This window comes from Cervus canadensis, chromosome 7 (assembly GCF_019320065.1).
Source record: "Cervus canadensis isolate Bull #8, Minnesota chromosome 7, ASM1932006v1, whole genome shotgun sequence".
In the NCBI taxonomy this organism is placed as follows: domain Eukaryota; kingdom Metazoa; phylum Chordata; class Mammalia; order Artiodactyla; family Cervidae; genus Cervus; species Cervus canadensis.
This window is the reverse complement of record NC_057392.1, coordinates 35,358,930-35,378,652: the sequence shown is the minus strand read 5'-3', so window position 1 is coordinate 35,378,652 and position 19,723 is coordinate 35,358,930. Positions and strand designations below refer to the sequence as shown.

Here is a 19,723-nt window from a genome sequence, read left to right as displayed (position 1 = left end):
GGAATTCCCTATGTGTTTAACACTACAAAAGTGAATGAACAACTAGAATTACCTTTAAAATCCAATAATGATAAAAAATGAAGTATTAGTTTATTTCAAATCCTAGTCCTGCTTCCCAGAAATATTTAATAATAATAATGAAATATCTTGGGTTAAATGGTTTAAACTCCAAGCTCACAGTACCAAGGGCTCTCTGTAGCAAATTCTCTTCTGAAAGGATTCTTAATCTTCGTGGGTTCTGAGCACTGCAGTGGCTCTTCAGCTTTTGGACAGATTTTCTCAGATAAACTGCCTAAGAAGTAACTTTAATTAATTAAAAAAAAAATTCAAACAGTCTTGCATGACAACTATCCCTTTCAAAAGCAGTCAACCCAGAAATGTTATAACTATTAAAAAAAAAACCCAAAACCAAAACTATTGCTCAAAACACTTAGAAACTCTTCTTGAAAACTGCCTAAAATTATTATGATACCACTTTTCTGAATGTTAATGAGAAATTTCCTTGATTGCTTTGCCAAGAAAACATATCATGAGCAAGCCAAATATAAGCAATGCATGTATTTGAGAATGATATACACAGGAGAAGAGTTAGCATCAGCAGTACTGCAATAAGAATGCTACTACACGTGTGTTATGCAATCATGATTACATATTCAAATTGATCTGTCCTGGCATTTATTTCATGGGTGAGATGGAAGAGAAAGAAGATTTACAAACTATGCAAAGACTCATTAAAACTCAATGTTTACCAGGAAGCATCACCCTAACTGGGCTTCCCTGGTGGCTCAGATGGTAAAGAATCTGCCTGCAATGTGGGAGACCTGGGTTCGATCCCTGGGTTGGGAAGATCCCCTGGAGGCGGGCATAGTATTAAATAGTAATGCCAGGTAATAGTAATCCCACTCCAGTATTCTTGCCTGGATAATCCCATGGACAGAGGAGCCTGGTGGGCTAGAGTCAGACACGACGGAGAGACTAAAGCACGTCACCCTAAATCAACTAACCTCTAACTTAAGAGTTCATAAGATCTCTGCAATTAAAATATGACGTAAAGCATCAACTGAGGATAAAAAAGGAAACGAACCCTGCTTAATAGAGGTGAAAAAACACAGTCTGGATTTAAAGATACGATGGATGCTTTCAACAGTATGGTTTGCTAAGGATTTTACTTCCAGTTCCCCATGGTACGTGCCCCAGCCTTCAATACTGCTCTTCTGAAGCACTTGCCACTGCTGTAATTAAAAAATCTGTTAACAGAATTGTTCTCAGATCTCTCTACTGCCAGACTGGAAGTGTGAGGAAAACAGAGACCAAGTCTGCTTTGTTCATTGTGTACCCCAGTTAGATAGTAAAGCACCTTGACACCTAGAAGGCAATTACTAAATACTGTTCAGAGATAGTACTAAGAAAATAGCCACCCACATTCACTGAATGAAAAGTGATACATCTCCTTTGAAAGGCACTGCATACACATTTTGGCCTAATGCTCAATGGCCAAGGTTTTAAAAATCAGTATTTACCTGAGGCCAAAGCTGAAGCCAAATATCACCATGACAGAACTAGAATGACTTTTTGATGTAAAAGAACAAAAATGTTTATTAAAAGTTTAAAATGTTACAGCTTTAGGTGGTTACTTTGTTTGATGTTATAAACACTAGAACACCAAATAATTCTACAAAGAACAGATACAATTTTATCTCCACTATTTTGCCTGGCATTACTATTTAAAATTTTAGAAACAAATCTGAGCTCAAAAAGGCTATACAACCACCATAGAAATGGACAAGTGACTTTTGACAGAAATAGAAATGCAGTTCAGTGCACAAAGTGTAGTTTTTTAACAGGTGGTAGTAAAACAAGTTGATGTGTAAATGCAAAAACAGGATACTTCAAACCATACCTTGTGCCATAAGCAAAAATAAACTAAAAATGTATGGCAGATTAAAATGTAAAACCTTAAACTACAAAACTTCCTTTGTGACCCTGGATTAGGTAGATTTACAGGTTACAACACTGAAAGCAAAACTGATACAAGAAAAAATTGGCAAACTGTATTTCATAAAAGTAACAAACGCCTGCTCTTGGAGAAATGTTGTTAGAACTGAAAGACAAGTTATAGACTGGGAGAAAATATTTGCAAAGCATAAATCTGATAAGGGACTCATACCTAGGCCATAAAAAGAACTCCTAAAACTCAGTAAGAAAACTATACAATTAAAATGATGGGCAAAAGATCTGAAGATATACTGCACAAAGAAAATATATGAGTGGCAAATAAATACATGAAAATATGCTTAATACTAGGAAAATGCAAAGGAAATAACAACGAAATGCCACCTAGCAGGATGGTTAAAATTTTAAAAGACTGACCACAGGAAGTGTTGGTAAGGATGCAGAACTAGAACTTTCATGTACTGCTGGTAGGAATGTAAAATGTACAACCACTATGAAAAGCAATTTGGCAGTTTCTTACAGACCTAAGCATACACCTATCATATGACCCAGTCATTCTATCCTTGGCATTTACCCATGAGAAACGAAAGCTCATGTCCAAACAAAGACTTTTACATGGAAGCTCATAGTCACTTTATTCACAATAGCCAGAAAGCGGAAACACAACCCAAGTATCCATTAACAAGTGAAGGGATAAACAAACTGTGGCATTTGTGGTATACAGCGACTGTTGTTGCTGTTTAGTTGCTCAGTCGTGTCCGACTCTTTTGAGACCCCGTGGACTGTAGCCCACCAGGCTCCTCTGTCCATGGGATTTCCCAGGCAAGAATACTGGAGTGGGTTTCCACTTCCTTCTCCAGGGTTTTTCCTGACCCTGATCAAATGCACCTCTCCTGTGTCTCCTGCATTGGCAGGTGGATTCCTTACCACTGCGTCACCTATGAATACAGTGAATGTGGTGTGCTGTGCGCTTAGTCACTCAGTTGTGTCTGACTCTTTGTGACCCCATGGACTGCAGCCTGCCAGGCTCCTCTGTCCATGGGGATTCTCCAGGAAAGAATACTGGAGTGGGTTGCCATGCCTTCCTCCAGGGGACCTTCCTAAACCAGGAATCGAACCAGGGTCTCCTGCACTGCAGGCAGATTCTATACCAGCTCAACTACCAGGGAAATCCAATACAGTGAATACTCAGCAATTAAAACAAAAAAAAAATGAACCGGGCCTCCCTGCTGGCTCAGTGGTAAAGAATTCACTTGCCAATGCAGCAGACACGAGTTTAATTCCTGGTCCAGGGAGATCCTACATGCTGCAGAGCAACTAAGCCTATGTGCCACAACTGCTGAGCCTGTGCTCTAGATCCCAAGAGCCACAACTTCTGAAGCCTTCGTACCCAACAGCCCGTGCTGTGTGCAACAAGAGACGCCACAGCAGAGAAGTCTGCCCACAGCAACTAGAGAGAAGTCCTGGCTCTCCACAACTAGAGAAAAGTTCATGCGGCAATGAAGACCCAGCACAAACCAAAAAACAAACAAACAAAAAAAAGAAATGAATCATTGACGCCTATAAAAGAGGTAGAACTAACCCACAATGATAGAAAAGAGATCAGTGGTCCTTGTGGACAAGCAGTGGGGAGGTATGGAAGGGAGGGATCACAAACAGGCAGGAGGAAATTTCTTTTGAAGGTGATGGACATGTTCACTACACTGATTGTAGTGACAGTTTCATGGGTGTATACATATACCAAAATGTCAAACAATACATTTGAAATACATGCAATTATGTCAATTATACCTCAATAACACTTAAAAAAATAAAAGCACAAAGTATTGACAATATGACTCCTGTAAGGGCATAATGCTTACACAGAATAAATTGTATTCTTTTTTTTTTTATTTTTACTTGTTAGCTAACAGTAATTAAAGACCATATGGCTTATACTAATAAGAGAAGCTTAACCCTGGGAATATTGTAGATGCAATGGCTGAAAACAACCAAATGGGCTTTTGTCTGTTTTGAACAACTTACGTGGCTCCTGATAAGGCTGTGTGGGTACTCACTTGTCCAGTCAAGTTCAGCAAATCATGGGACTTTCCATAGTCCCTTAAGAGCTCAGGAGTTTATTAGTCAGAAATGCCTCTAAAGTACCTACTCATTTATGTTTCAGATCAAAGCTTAATGACAGTATCTTTGGTGAGGATTTAGGAAAAGAATCCTAGGTTGAACTGTTGAGCCGTGAGGCATAGAAGGGTTTGTCTTCTAAAACTCAGGCTAAACTCTAGTATTTTGGATATCAAAGTCACTATAATGCAGTAACTCATTTGGAGAGTGAAAGTGGAGGGAGTTATCTGTTGTTTTATTCTACTCTGAGATAGAAATAGTTTACAATAAAGCTTACAATATAGTTTACAATAAAGAATTAATAATCTATCTTTGCCTGTTTATAGGTGTTTCCCCCACTCTCCTTACCCAACAGTATTTTTGTGTGAGAATGAGATCATATTTAAAACATACACAAATAACAACAGCAGGTACTATTAATCTATTCAAGCACTGTAGGTGTACCAATTTAGGACTTGAGCATCCTGTATTTTAAGTGTCTACTCTGGATCATACTAAAGAGTCTTGTGTCACTTAGCCTATTCCTTGGATTAATAAGAGGTATTTTTCTCCTTCTTGAAACAAATCAAAGAGGACACTGAAGAGAGGCATGCTATATTCAAAATAATCTGTGGATATTGTAACTCATCTTAATAAAGTCTCTCACTGCCTAAATCTGCCTAAACCTAGGACTTATAAAGTCCAGTAAGTCTATTTTTCACAAGAAAATACACAGTTATTCTTACACTTAACTAGTTATCACACTCTCAATGTTCATATTAATGGGCAATCTGATTCCCTAGGTTTTATTTCAGAGCTCTAACAAAATTGTTTTTGTACATAAAATCAGCAAGTTTTCCAATTATTAACAACTGTAGTATGCCATTCTTTTAATAATTTACATTCAAACTTCAACTGATAGAATTTCAACGTATGAGTCACATAAACAGCACTTTAAATTGCATTTACAACGCTTACCATTCTTAGAGAGTAACAAAAAGTCATGACATTTGTCAGACCTTATTCTCATACTGATATTGTTATACTAATTAGATATGATGGCAACCTATGCTAGCACGTGATGGTACGTCACATGTAATTCAGGGATGCTAAAAATATTAAAGGCATTTAGCTATTCAGCTTCCCAAAGACTCAAGCTAAACGGCAGATTTTGGCAAAATACTGAGGACAAACCTGACCTTCAGTGCATCCCTAAATGGAAGAATGATTTGGCAATACCCACCAAAATTCAAAATGTACATATTGTTTGACTTGCCTCTTTAATTTTCAGGAATTTACTTTATCTCCTAACAAAATATCTACTATAGCACTATTTCTTACAGCAAAAAGAAAAAAAAAGAATGTCCATTAATATGGAGAATACAGCAAACATCACTTGTGGTAGTATAAGAGGATGTGGTGTTAAGATGGTAATCTGGAAAAGGACTCTTTTCCTTCAGAGTTCTATTACTTATGAACTGTGTGACACTGGTGGGCATTTAATCACTCAAAGCCTAAACTGCCTCATTTGTTGAATGAGGCTTCAAACAATACCTAGTCTCCTAAAGTTGTTGTGAGTCTTGCATGACTTAATTGAAGAAAAGTGCCCAACACAGGAGTAAATTATCAATAAATGTCATAGGATGATGATGGTACATTAGTACAACTGAGTACTAGAGGATTATTAAAAAGAATGAGGCGTCTTTAACTGTATCAATGTGGAAAAATCTCCAAGGTTATATTGTTAAGTGAAAAATGTAATGCCCAGAATATGATGAGATGCTACCTTTGTGAACAAAAAGAGTAAGCATGAAGAGGGAGAAAACGCACATATGTAAGAATCTAAAATTTTCACTATATTTGTACATGTATCATCCATTCAACTTAATCAAAAATATTGAATGATTAGATGTGTGCTCAAACAACTAAGCCAGGCGATAAAATTACTATATATATCTAATTAGGTGAGCAAAGAGCATAGTAACTAAATAATAATGGCAAACATGCATATAGCTCTTATTATACATATACCAGTAATTCTAATCACTTTTCTTATTCATTTAATCTTCACAACACTTAATGAAATAACTATACTCCTAATAAGAAAATGCAACACAGGAAGATAGAAGAAACTGCCCCAGGATTTGAGCCAGTCTGGCTTCAGTACTTATGCACCTAGCCCCCTTGCAGCTATACTGCCTGTCAGTACTACTCTAAGACTACTTTTATTTCTTTTTGGTTGCGTTGGGTCTTCGTTGCTGTGAGCAGGCTTTCCCGAGTTGCAGCGAGCAGAGGTTACTCTATTGCGGTACACGGGTTTCTCATGGTGGTGGGTGGCTTCTCTTGTTGGGCAGCACTGGCCTAGGGCACTCGGGCTTCAGTAGTTGTGGTCTGCGGCCTCCAGAGCACAGGCTCAATAGTTGTGGAGCATGGGCTTAGCTGATCCCCAGAATATGGGAATCTTCCTGGACCATGGAAGATTGGCAGGCAGATTCTTATCCACTGCACTACCAGAAGACCTAAAATTACTTTTTATTTATATATATCCCAACTCTTTCCAAAAAGAATTCGTACATTCTTCAAAAATGAAAAACAGAACTCCCATATGATCCAACAATTTCACTCTTGGCTATTCTTTTTGAAGAAAGTAAAAACATTGATTAGAAAAGATATAGGCACTCCATTCTGTTCTTTGCAGTATTACTGATGATTGCCCAATTACGGAAGCAACCAAGTACCCATCAACAGATGAAAGGACAAAGATCACGTGGTATACTCATACAATGGAATGTTTCTCAGCCATAAAAAAGAATGAAATCTTGCTATTTCCAACAACATAGATGTGGATGCTTTCAACAGGTAACAAATCTCACTCTAAACCATCTGCTGTTTTCCATTATGACTTTGAATAATATATTAATTTCAGACTCTTAAAAGGACTGAAATCAAGTACAAGATTAGTAATTGGTTAAAATTACTTTTAATTTTGCTTTACAGGCAACCTTGCTTGAAGCTTTCTCAAGGAGAGTTAATCTTCTACCTAGTTTTTTTACTCACCAAAACCCAAATGTGGACTTCTCCTTATGCTGTCATATGATTACATCAGGTGACAGACTCCATACTTGTGCAATATGTTCTATTATCCCCAAAGAAGAAACCATTTCTGGAAGACTTAATATTCACACAAAAATAAAATCTGTAACCCTATCTTATAATGCCTATCACTTTCCTATGCATTTTTGATGACACCTTCTTATTGGGTGCCCATGGGTTATCACATATACAAAGTTAAGGAGAGTTTATGGAATTATCAGTGTAATTTATACACTTTCCCTTCAGATACTTAATAAGACAAAAAAAATTTCAGACAATTGCCATTTCTGGCAATCCCAAACAGCAGGACTGCTGGATGGAAGAATATGTATTTTTAATATAAACTGATACTGTCTTATTGTTTACTTAAAAAAAACCCCACAAAATTCTAACAATTTACATCTTCACTAGCATTTTGAGAAAATCCTCTATCACACATTCCTGCTACCAGTAGGTATACCACTTAATTTTTACTAATCAGAAAAAAATTTCATTGTTAGAATACTGATTACTAGTGAAGTTACACATTTTTTCATAAGTTTGTAGAATGCTTCGATTTTTAAGTTCTGGTCATATGCTTTACCCATGTTTCTGTTGTGTGCACTTTTAACTCTTCAACTGTTATGCATATTTCAATTCTCTTAAATCTATCTTCTATTTTTGCCATTGAAATATTTTTCATTTCTCTGTGTTCTCACATTCCTATGTTTACTTCCATGACTTTCAGATTCCCTATCTTGGTTTAAAAGATCATTACTACATTTAGAATGTAAATATAAAAAAATTTTAGGAACTAACATTTTTAATATTTTAAATGTTTAAGTTTTTAATCCATCTTGAAATTGGTTTCTGCATATGCTACAAAGTACTGGCTCAATTTAATTTCTTCCAGACAGATAAGCTGTGTCAGTTACATTTACTACATATGTCCCCCTTTCCCCCACTGGACTGAAATATCACCTTGCCATATATTAAATTCCTTTATATTCTGGGTTTACTTCTGCTTTTTAAAATTCTGCTGAACTTACAAAGGCCTAAAAATATACCTTCACATATAAACTTAAATAACATGTTCATTATCTAGATAAGTTGAAACATTTTCACTTAAAGATATTCAAGTAACTAAGAAGAAATCATCATTCAAATGGCTCAATTCTCCATTTCAAATTAAAAAATTTTTGCCGCTCAAAGCAATTAACACTAATTGGAGAAACTCAAAACATACAATAAATTTTAAATCTTTCTTAAAACTCTTAATCTAGAGATAATTACTTATTTTGCTGAATTTCCATCATCTTTTTCACATATGTATATACAATCATTATTACAGTTTCTGAATCATGCCCTTTCTTCATTGTTATAAATGTTTTCAAATGTAATCAGCCTTCTCTACTTTATTTTTAAATAAACTTAAAGATTAGTCTGGTTGTTTTTCATTGCTCAAGCACAGGTGGAGCTCTTCTGCATTATATCATGCATGGCATGTTGTTGATATAATTTTTAAAAATGTTTGTCAACAAAAGAACAATAGTTTCCACAGATAGTACTAAAATTCAAAATTGAAAATTTTATTGTAGTAGCTAGTCATAATATTGAGGGCTTGCCAAGTGGCTCAGTGGTAAAGAACCCGCCTGCTTATGCAGAAGACGCAGGAGAATGGGGTTTGATCCCTGGGTCAGGAAGATTCCCGGAAGAGGAAAGGGCAACTCACTCCAGTATTCTTACCTAGAATATCCCATGGACAGAAAAGCTTGGCGAGCTACAGTCTATGCATTCGTAAAGAGTTGGACATGACTGAGCTAAGCGACTCAGCATGCACTCGAAGTCACAATATTGAAGCCAAGAAAACAGCAACAAAAAACATTAGGTTAAATCTCAAAATACCTATGAAATACCATCAATTTTTGAAAACTAACTGCAGTTGTGAAATTCATTAAATCAAACTATGAACAAATAAAAAAGTGAGTTTAAAATAATCATCAGATAATTTTATTCACACAGTAACTAATTATAAACATGACTTTAATAGTTCCAGGTAACAAAATTTATTACTATGAAAATATACATCTATTTCAGCTGACTATAAATACACACACTGTGTCTATGTGTTTACTATATATATATAATATGTATATACTGTATATATAAAAGAATACACCATAAATATATAAACCAAAGTCACTTTCAGTTCACAGCAGGGAACAAAAACATAGTAGCTTTTAAAGTCTCTACAGAAAAATGTAAAATATGGTTACTGATCATAATTTATTTCACTGTAATAGAAAACTTGATATTAAAGAGAATATTCAATAATCTCTTCATAAAATCTTTCCTTAGAACAAATGAGTTATTTTTTCAGGATTAAGGTGAAACATAAACTTATGCTAGCTACACTTCAATTATTATTTAATTTACTGATATTTTCCAAAACAAAAATAAGATATAAAAACATTTAGAATAAAGGGCAGAAATTTAAAATATAAGCACAAACTCAAAAGTCCCTCCTGTACAGGTTGGGATAACTTTAATACATTTCTATAAGAATTCAGAAATAAATACCTCTTTAAACTGATTCCACATATTAATGATCACAAGCTCTGGAAAATCTTTATACAGAAAATATTGTCCTTGCAGTCGCCAAAATAATGGGCTTTATGTTGCTATTTCTTAGATTCTATTAATAAATCTGTTTTAGGGCTTCCCTGGTGGTCCAGAGGTTAACAATTCACTTTGTAATGCAGGGGACATTGCTTCTCGGCCTTTTGGCTAAGATCAAGTGTAATGCAGGGGACATGGGTTTGATCCCTGGTTCAGGAAGATCCCACATGCTTCGAGGTAGCTATGTTCGTGTGCCACAATTACCGAAGGTGGTATGTCTAGAGCTAGTGCTCTACAACAAGAGAAGCCACCACAAGAAGTCTGCAACTAAAGAATAGCCCCATCTCACAATCAGAGAAAAGCCTGCACAGAACGAAGACCCAGTGCAGCCAAAAATAAAGATAATTAAAAAAATAATAAAATTTGTTTCAGAATCTTTGCTAGAGGTACATTTTTCTTGCTATTGGTAATAGCCTTATTTCAAAGTTTACTCCTTTCTCCATATCCCAAACTTGTTGCTTAATTTTATAGTATATCTAAAAGTCTCCATTAGAAATTCAGTATGTTATGTATACTCAAACTGTTGTTGTTCAGTTGCTAAGTTGTATCCAACTCTTTGCAACCCCAGGAATTGCAGCACATCAGGCTTCCCTGTCCTTCACTATCACCTTGAGTTTGCTCAAATTCATGTCCATTGAGTCAGTGATATCATACAAATATCTCTCGTCTGTCGCCCTTCTCCTCTTGCCCTCAATCTTTCCCAGCATCAGCTCCACAATGGACGGCAACTAGATATCAGTAAAATTAATTTTTAAAAGGTACGAAGTATGTACTAAGCCCTCTGCATTCATGATCTAATTTAACAGTATCTATAGCATAGATTTAAACATGAGGAAATTTAAGCTTAGATTAAGTAAACTGTCCAAGGTCACACAGCTTAAATATGTGGTAAGGCCAGACTTGAACCCAGGTCTATTCGATCAAGAAATCTATTCTTGTAAAGTTTGTACAATCTTGCTTCACATTTAAATACCACTTAGTTTTAAAAATATTTTTCACATAGATTATTTAGGGTTTCTCTAACTTGAAATCTTAATACCCTTGACAGAAAGGTCCTAAACATCAAACCCTAAGCCCCCAACCCCAAATTTTCTAAAAAGCATATAACTAAAGTGGCAGTGAAGGATGATCTACTGACTTTTAGTCTAGTGCTATAGCACATGTAGCCTTTTACATTAAATACAACTCACTCCACTTTCCTTCCCTCCCATATCACCCAAAACATTAAAAACATGCTGTGAAAATAAGTTGGTCACTACGTTAATAAAGACCACCTGAGGTTTATATCTATTCTACTGACCATGATTTTGATGGCTACTATTGACAATTTATGAGCTTCCCTGGTGGCTCAGAGGTTAAAGCGTCTGCCTGGAATGCGGGAGACCCCGGTTCGATCCCTGAGTTGGGAAGATCCCCTGGAGAAGGAAATGGCAACCCACTCCAATACTCTTGCCTGGAGAATCCCATGGAGGGAGGAGCCTGGCAGGCTATAGTCCATGGGGTCGCAAAGAGTCAGACAAGACTGAGAGACTTCACTCACTCACTATTGACAATTTATACTTGAAAGCTTGTATCTAGTGTGTTACCTTAGAAGGTGCTATGATCTGCAGGAATTTTAAAACTAGCTTAATCTCCCTGTCCAGTTGTCTCATACTCAGTCAATAAACAATTTATTCAATGCCTATCAAGTACTTCATCATCCAGGAGCTAAAGACAAAGAGTAGGGACACTCCTTGAATTCCTAGGAGTTTTATAGTTTATTAAGGTACAGCCCAGCAAAGAGTAATTAAAAACAATGTTCTGGAGGTGAAAATGGAGGAATAGAATATTGTGCAGTATTTTACAGAAGTGAGTGCCTAGCTTGGCTCACAGAGGAAGAAAGCATTCTTGGTGCCGGCCATAATCTATAAAGATAGTGACATATAAGCAAGACTTCAGAGTAAGCATACAAGAGGTGTTGGGGACTCAAACACAAGAACCCCTGTGTGCCATTTAATACTGAACTTCAGCACAGTTCTCTAACGAATGTTAAGATTTCTATATAGGGAATATCCTGGCAGTCCAGTAGTTAGGACTCATCCCTTTCACTGCCGAGGGCCTGGGTTTGATCCCTGACGGAGGAACTCCCTCAAGCCGTGAGGCATGGCCAAAAAAAAAAACCGAGAGATTTCTACATATAATACTCATTGATAGACAAAGCTAGTCTCACCATGGCACACAGAGATCACTTGTTTGTGAAAACTGTGTACAATATCAGAACTCTTTTTCAAATTCAACTTTAATAGTAATTCAGTCACCAATTCCTGCTGCCAATCTTCCAGATTTCATTAGTGGTCAAAATGATTGCTTTAATAAAATTCCTAAAATCAGGGGAATTGTGAAGTAAAAGTGCAAACTCATTCAATCTCTTTCACATTGACATTTTCTCCTCTAGTACTCAATCCTTTTTAGCCTGTTTTCTCTATCCCATTTTTGGACTTAAAGAATCCTTATTATTTGGTGAATTCTTCTTATTTGGTGAAATGCCACCTGGGCAATGAAGAAACACTGCTTATGTTTTTCTGCCCTCTAGAGATCAGGGAATCTCACTCTGGAGCAAATTAATAGATAAAACTATATATCAGTAGCAGACATACTGAAACATAAACATCTCAACAGAAAAGATATATACCAATAAAGATATATGCATAAAACAGTAAAACTGTAAAGCATAATAGTAGTCTTCATTACTTAGAGAAAGCAAGAAAGATCTTTCAGATTATCTTATCTAGTAATGAGCATCAATAGGCGAGTTTCTCTATTTTTGAACTTGGCTTTAAGGTTTAACTGAGAAAATGATTTTTCAGATTAAGAAAAAGTGTAATTTAAATTTTAAAAATCAAATTTGTAATTTCTGCAAGTCCTTTCAATTTAAAAGCCGGAAGGCACTTTCCGAATTTGTAGTGTAAACAAGAGTTTAACCCCAAACAGAAAAACATTCTTCCATAAAGCACACTGTTTGGGGTCAAAACATTGGTTACATTACTACATTGGTTACTACATGAAATGGGAGTACACTGGGTTGGGCAAAAACCTAAACAGTCATTTCTGCATTTTCAGAAAATACTATTCATCAAAATCTGAAGAGGTCACCTGGAGTTTTACAAACAGGGAAAGGAAGGATACAAATGCTATTTAATATTAATTTAGCATTAGTTAAGGAATTGATTGGGAGTAGAGATTAAGCAGGATTTTAGGGAGAAAAGGCAAAAGGATGTCAAAGGCAAAAAATATTTAGACTTAACCTCCTTACCTTTACGTTTACGGTCAAACACACTGGTTTATTATCTTTCAATTTGTTTCTGTAGAATTACTCCCTTTCAGGGAAGTCAGTTCTGCATAAGCTAGCCTGGGTCTCCTGTAGATCATGACATCGCAACACCATCTTTCAACGCCTCCTCATTCAATCTAGACTGTCGCAGTAACAACACTGCCTGTTTTTGAAGCTAGTACAGCTTTACTCTTTCAAGTATCCTCTCCGTTTCTACACCATAAAATTGGAGAAGAGAAAGGTAAAAAGCCACCTTTTACCCTTCCAGACCCATTCAAAAGTTGTGAATATCTTTCGCAGGGATGTCAGATAAAAACTCAGAATTACTGAAAATGCACACTAGGAAGCAGTGTGCAGTGACTCTGCAGTGAGAGAGTGTCTGCATCGCGACATTCTCTCCTAAGCCTGTTTCACAGGAGACGCCTCTGCCTCCGGGGTTTTTCCCATCTCCCGGTTCCCCAGTCGGGAGCTTAAGAGGAAGACCTTACAAGGCCTCTGCCAAAGAACAGGCTTTGGGGATTGAGACCTGGAGACTATCGCAGATCCCAACTAATGCCTGAATCAACCCCACTACCCGAAGCCCCAAAGACTCGAATGGGGAACCATAATGGCCGCACTCACCCCTAGCCCCAAGAAAGGTGAACATCTCAACCCCTAAGTTGCAAGGGAGACCATGGTGGCGGGGTGGGGGGCAGTGCGGGGGTCAAGATAAATGGAGAAACGAGATCCTCGCCGGGGCAGAATGACAGCAGGAGAGAGCCTGGGACAGCAGAGGCCACTATTCACATTCTCTCTTCTCCTCCTCCTCCCACCCCTTCTATCCCCACCAGCCGCCGGTTACCGGTCGCCGCTCACCTGCCGGGGCGCGAGGTGGAGAAACTGTACCGATCACCGACCCAGAGGCTCTGTCACTGCGGGAGGGGAAGTCTTCAGCTGCAGACGGGGGCGGGCGTAGGTCGTCACGTGATCCTGAGCTCCGCCCTGTCAACCCCAGCCGGGCTGGCTGCATCTCCGGGGCTTGTATTTTAGCGGATCGTTTGAACATTAATTTCCTTGCGATTAGATTTTAGAAAGGAAAAAAAATGTCCACAAAGATCAGGTTGTAAAGTGCAACGCAGAACGCGTGGGTGGAACGGGTTAAAGTGCATTGCTAAGGAAGTGACCTTTACGCCGTGGTCTAGGGACCGGAAATGGCAATGGAGTTCCGTCCCCGTGGGGCCTGCCGGTAAAATCCCCAGGCTTAGAGGTTTGGTCAGTCACGTGATATCGAAACTGAAAAGTGTTGGACGTAAGCCAAGTTACCTAGCCAATTGTTGACTACGTTTATTTGTCTTAAAAGCACCTCATTACTTTCCACAGGCTTCTTTACATTTAGAGGAACAAGATTTATGAAATCTTTTTAGGAGACAGGTGCATTTGAAGGTCATACTGGAGACTACCAGCTGGGAAGACCAGAGTCAGGGAAGATTGAGCTTGTTGAAGTGCGAGAGGGGAGAGGGAGGGGTGGAAAAATCCGGATTTTACCGCCAGGGCCTACCAAGCAAGCCTCACAAGTTGTGTCGTAAAGAATGGGAGGAGGAAGATGACGCCAGAGGGCACAGCCCAGTAGAAAGATGGAGGTCTTAAAGTGGAGGGGGAAGGGTACGGGGAGGCCTGGAGTGCGGCTGCGCGAGGGGCGGCCGACGCGCCGGCGCGCAGAGGGGGCGGGGTGAAAGGTCAAGGCGCGGCGGCGGGTCTGGCTGGTGGCGGCGGGCGGGAGGCTAGTTCCCCGTGTGCACGTGTGGAGAAGCTGCTGCACTAGCGCGGCGGCGGGAGGCACCTCCGCCCCCTCCGAAGACGCAGGGCCGCGCTAAACTCTCGCGGTCTCCGTCACCCGCTCAGCTCCTTGCCTTAGGCGAGGAGGCCGGCTTGTGGGGTTGAGTGGCCCGAGCTGAGGGCGCGGAGAGCTCAGGGCGGCGACGACAACGGCGTTGATATCGGCGGTAACAACGGCCTCAGCAGGCGGGGAAGATGAAAGGGTGAGGAAGGGCAGCGGGGCAAGGCCCGACCGGCGCGGGAGAGGGGCTGTGAAGGAGGGATGAGACTCTGGATGAAGACCCGGCGGTGGGAGGTTTCTGGGCTTCTCTGCACACGGAGGGGGCGGAGGCTCGGCTCGGGCTGTTGGCGGGCTGAAGGGCCAGCGGAGGTAGGACCCGGGGAACCCAGGATTGGGGCCCGGAGGACGAGTGCGGGTTGCTTGGAGAAGAGCTGCTGAGCGGGGCGGCGGGGAAAAGCTGTCGTGAGGCTCCTGAGGCCTCCTGCTCCCCGGGAGCGAACGGCAGAGCCACCCGCGGCCCGGCACTCCGAGGGAGCGGTCCGGTTGTCCTCTTCAGATCCAGGCTCGACACTGAGAACTGTGGTCTTTGACACCTTTCGGGGTTATCCACACTTGGAAGCGGCCCAGAACCTTCTGGAGAGAGCAGGAATTGGAATAAAGAGCACGGATAGTAGTATTCAGAGCTAGTGACTCAACTGGATTTGGGTTGGGTCAGAGCGAGTGGAGGAGGGGGAGAGAGCGTGAGCACTGGAGACTTGGGGTGCCAAAATGTTGAAGGAAGTGTTGCTCATCAATAGGTGGAGCTATTGCTCCTGGGCCGAGAGGGAGTCCTGGGTTCCTAGCAAGCTTCCTTAAGGTGTTTGGCAAAGTTAATATTCTTTCACAGGTTACCTCTTGGACAAAATTAGGGATTATTTTGGTTCGACTATTTCCATTTCGATAAGATGTCAACTTACTATTCAGTTACACACTGTTAAAGTATTAATTACATAAAACTGTTTTAAAATATTGACGGAGTTAGCCCTTGCTTGCCTTTACCCTCCTTAGAGAAAGAAACGGAATCTTATCAGTGTTAAAAGCTTTCTGAGGTGGCTGAGTTTTTTCTGTTACAGCAAGTCAGTTAAAGAATTGTAACTATGTTTTGAGTTAGGGAAGGCTTTCAAACTGTTCCGCAACCCTTTTGAAGAAAGAGTAAAAGTCCGTGTTGTAAGTAATCTCATACTGCCTAAAACAAGGATTTAAATACTACTTTAGTGTGTGTATGGGGCTTCCCAGCTGTTAAAGAATCCACCTGCAATACAGGAGACAAAAGAAACGCTGGTTCGATCCCTGGTTGGGGAAGGTCCCCTGGAGGAGGAAATGACAACCCACTCCAGTATCCTTGTCTGGAAAATTCCATGGACAGAGGAGCCTTGCGGATTGCAGTCTGTGGGGTCGTAAAAAGTCCCGCGCGACTGAGCGCACACGCCACTTTTCGTGGTGTGTGTATGTGTTTGAGGCCGCAGAAGAGGTCCAAGAAAATTTAATTTGATCTTTGTTGTTCAGTTGCTTAGTATTAACGTTTAGAAAAAAATGAAATTTTCGCAGTTCGTGCGTTATTTCACATCAAGTTCTAAAGAGTTCCAATCAGGATACTAATTGGGGGTATGGGAAGTATGTGCTGCACTTGAATCATAATCTAGAATGTTGGCTATTTTATATGTGATCCAGTATAACTTGGCAAGTTTTATCTCTTTCTTTCCTTGAGTATGAGTGCTTTCTCTTACTTGTTTTTGTGTTCTCATTGGCACTCAATACTTACTTGCTTTTGTTTAAGTAATAAAAACGAGGCTGAAGAGTTGTTAGTGTTGAGGTTGTCCGCGAATTTATAAAGGAGGGTCTCCAAGGAATTATTCTGGATGTTTATATCCAAATTCTTTTGGTCTAGCTCAGTCTGCCTAGGATGTAATGCCCTTCCTGTTACTAACTTGGCAGTAGAAATGGGGTCAAACAGCAGTTAATATTCATAATCTACCATCAGTTAATATACTCATGAGGCAGTTAAGAGTCCTTAAGTCGAGTTCCTATCACTTCTCACGATTGGGAGTTTAAGATCCTGTTCCTAATGGTAAACTTTTAACGTGATTTCAGAGGAATAGACCTTTTACTTCTCAGATGAACTAACTCCTATTTAAGATGGAACTTTAAAGTTTTTTTCACTTGTTAGTCTTATTCTTAAGACTGAACAAATGAAGACTAGATGTTATTTAAAAGATTTTTAAGGTCCTTGAGTTCAGAGATGTGTATTGCTGTGTACAATGTAGTCAGTGTTAATAGTCCTGCCTCTTGGTTTATAAAGGCCTATGAAAATGAAACAATGGGTCTGATTATGTGGTTTTTGTAGGAAATTTTATTTGCTAAGTGTTTTTTTTTTTTGGATACTGAGCTGATTGAACTGTAAATTGGATAGAAATGCCTAAAACTGGAAACATGTAGAACTCCTAACTCTAAATTAATGTACTGTTTGAATATTTTGCATTGTTACCTATATTGTCTATCATTTTTAAGCTTTTAAAACTTAAGTATCCTACCTGGTTTGTTCTTCATATTTTTGGTTTATTAGTAGCAGTAGGACTTTCTACGGTATTGGCGTGTATTTGCTTTTCTGCCAAACAAGATAGATTTCCAGTTATTAATTACCGCATGTGTTTATATGCATGGTCTAGAAATTTGAAGTATATTACTTGAGATGTTACTTCCTTTGTACCAAGGTTGCTTGTTTTTTTTATGAACCAGAGACTATGATTGAATTTGTGGGAGGTAAGCTGATTATTTTTATCTGTTCCTCTCTAGGGAGGGTGATACTCAAGCAAGAAGGTATGTTGTACACAGCCCGGACTGAGATGGCAGTGTCAATACAGTCAATACAGTCAATAGTCAATACAATAGAAAGTAAAACTGAATCCATTTACCCTTCAACTGTAGCAAAGAGGTGTAAATTCTAATAAAGATGTCTAACTAGATGTGAATACACGTGAACAAAGTAAAGATGATAGCACTAATAAAGTAAATAAAACAGTGTAGTTTACCAATTGAAGTGTTAAAATACAAAGATTCTGGGGACTTCCCTGGTAGTCCAGTTGATAAGACTCCACATTCTCAGTGCAGGGGGCCTGGGTTTGATCCCTGGTCAGAGCATTAAATGCCCCAAATCGCAACATCTTTACCTTGGGTATTAGTTGAAGGGCTGTGTTGTTCAGTTGCTAAACTGTATCTGATTCTTTGCACCCCATGGACTGAAGCCCACTAAGCTCCTCTGTCCATGGGCTTTCTCAGGTAAAAATACTGGAGTCGGTTGCCATTTCTTTCTCCAAGGGGATCTTCCCAACCCAGAGATCAAACTCCTGTATCCTGCATTGGCAAAATCATTGAGCTGTTAAAAAAAAAAAAATGTCCTAACAAATATAAAGAAGATTAAAATGAATGTAAACTGCAATATGATATCTATTTTAAGATCCAGATGAACAGGTATAACAACATCATAAATCATAAGATCAGATGTTTGCATCTGTCTGTAAATATGAACTCTAAATTTATAAAGTATATCTACTACCAATATAGATGTGTGCATTGGTAAATAATGCTGTGTTGTCATCAGTGTTATTATGATCCCCGCCCCCCCACCCCGAGTTATGGACAGCTCTTGGTGAAGTTCTGAACAAAACACAGAATGATCAAGAATTTGTGGATTAGAAAGGATTTTAAAGGCTATTTATAAAGGCATTATCTTTCAAAGCCAGTGCCTTTGCCTAACCAAACGAGTATCTATATTAAATTTCATTTTGATCAATCCTCTCTTTTGGTCTGTAGAAATCCTTTTGACTCTTGGTTTTATGTCTTCCAGCTTTGTGCCATCTGAGAAGATATACATTTTCAATTATTTAAATGGTGTCCTTTTTTCTTTTTTAGACGTGCAGCCTACAGAAACCATTAGATTACCAGTAGTATCAATAGAAATGTCTTTTCCATCATAGAAATGTGAATTGTATGGATTATAATATAGTTTAATAACTACAAAATTATTTAATTGTGCTGTCATAAAACACTCCTTTCTCTTAAGCTGTTCTCTTCCATCATCTCCTAGTCACGCTCATTCAGTGCCTGACTTACTAGCAAAATATTAGTCCTGTCCTGTCCAATACAGTAGGGACTAACTACAGTTGGCTGTAGAACAGTTGAAATGTGTCTTGTGTTACTGAGGAACAGAATTAAAACGTCAGTTGTTGGACAGTTTCTATGTATGTTTCAAACAACTTGGATATGTGAGTCCAGTGTAAATTTTATGAAATGTAAGTGCAGATAAAATATTTCCAAGGAAAAATTAGCATCTGAATTGAAATGTACCATTAGTGTAATGTACGCTGGATTTAATAAGTGCTTATTTACTATGAAAAATGATTTTTAAAAATATCATTAATTTTATTTTGATGACATGTTGCAATAATTTCACCTATTTCTTTTTGTCTTGTTAATGTAGATACTAGGGAAAAAATTTTTTTAACAGGGACTTAAACTTTGGACCTAAAAATGTTTAAATTATATATGTGACTCAAATTATATTTCTCTTGGGCGGTGCTGTGCTAGACCCTTGTGGGAGTGGGGAACAGATAAATGTCTAAAACATGATCTCTTCCCTTGGGATCTAGAACACAGATGGTAAATGTGGGACATTTATCTGTGGGACAACAGATAGTGTGTGGCTGTTAACACATTTGTGGTAACTGCTCCTCGTTTTAGATTAAAATATTATAATCCAG

The 19,723-nt window shown here is 38.7% G+C and overlaps 2 protein-coding genes across 4 annotated transcripts in view; one reads left to right on the top strand and one right to left on the bottom strand.

The window, feature by feature from the left end:
- Positions 1–14,178, bottom strand: part of ATP6V1A (ATPase H+ transporting V1 subunit A) — a 58,552-nt gene extending 44,374 nt beyond the window's left edge. The window contains exon 1 of one of the 2 annotated variants that reach the window (XM_043474869.1): positions 13,967–14,178. The gene's annotated coding sequence lies outside the window, so the exon portion shown is untranslated. Of the gene's footprint in view, positions 1–13,093; positions 13,116–13,966 lie in introns of those variants that run through there. The other variant, XM_043474870.1, reaches the window with a different exon arrangement.
- A 623-nt stretch (positions 14,179–14,801) lies between these two features.
- NAA50 (N-alpha-acetyltransferase 50, NatE catalytic subunit) overlaps positions 14,802–19,723 on the top strand; it is a 29,744-nt gene continuing 24,822 nt past the window's right edge. The window contains exon 1 of one of the 2 annotated variants that reach the window (XM_043474872.1): positions 14,802–15,129. In XM_043474872.1, coding sequence (XP_043330807.1) covers positions 15,122–15,129 — 8 coding nt within the window. In that variant the 5' untranslated portion in view covers positions 14,802–15,121. The remainder of the gene's footprint in view (positions 15,130–19,723) is intronic. The other variant, XM_043474871.1, reaches the window with a different exon arrangement.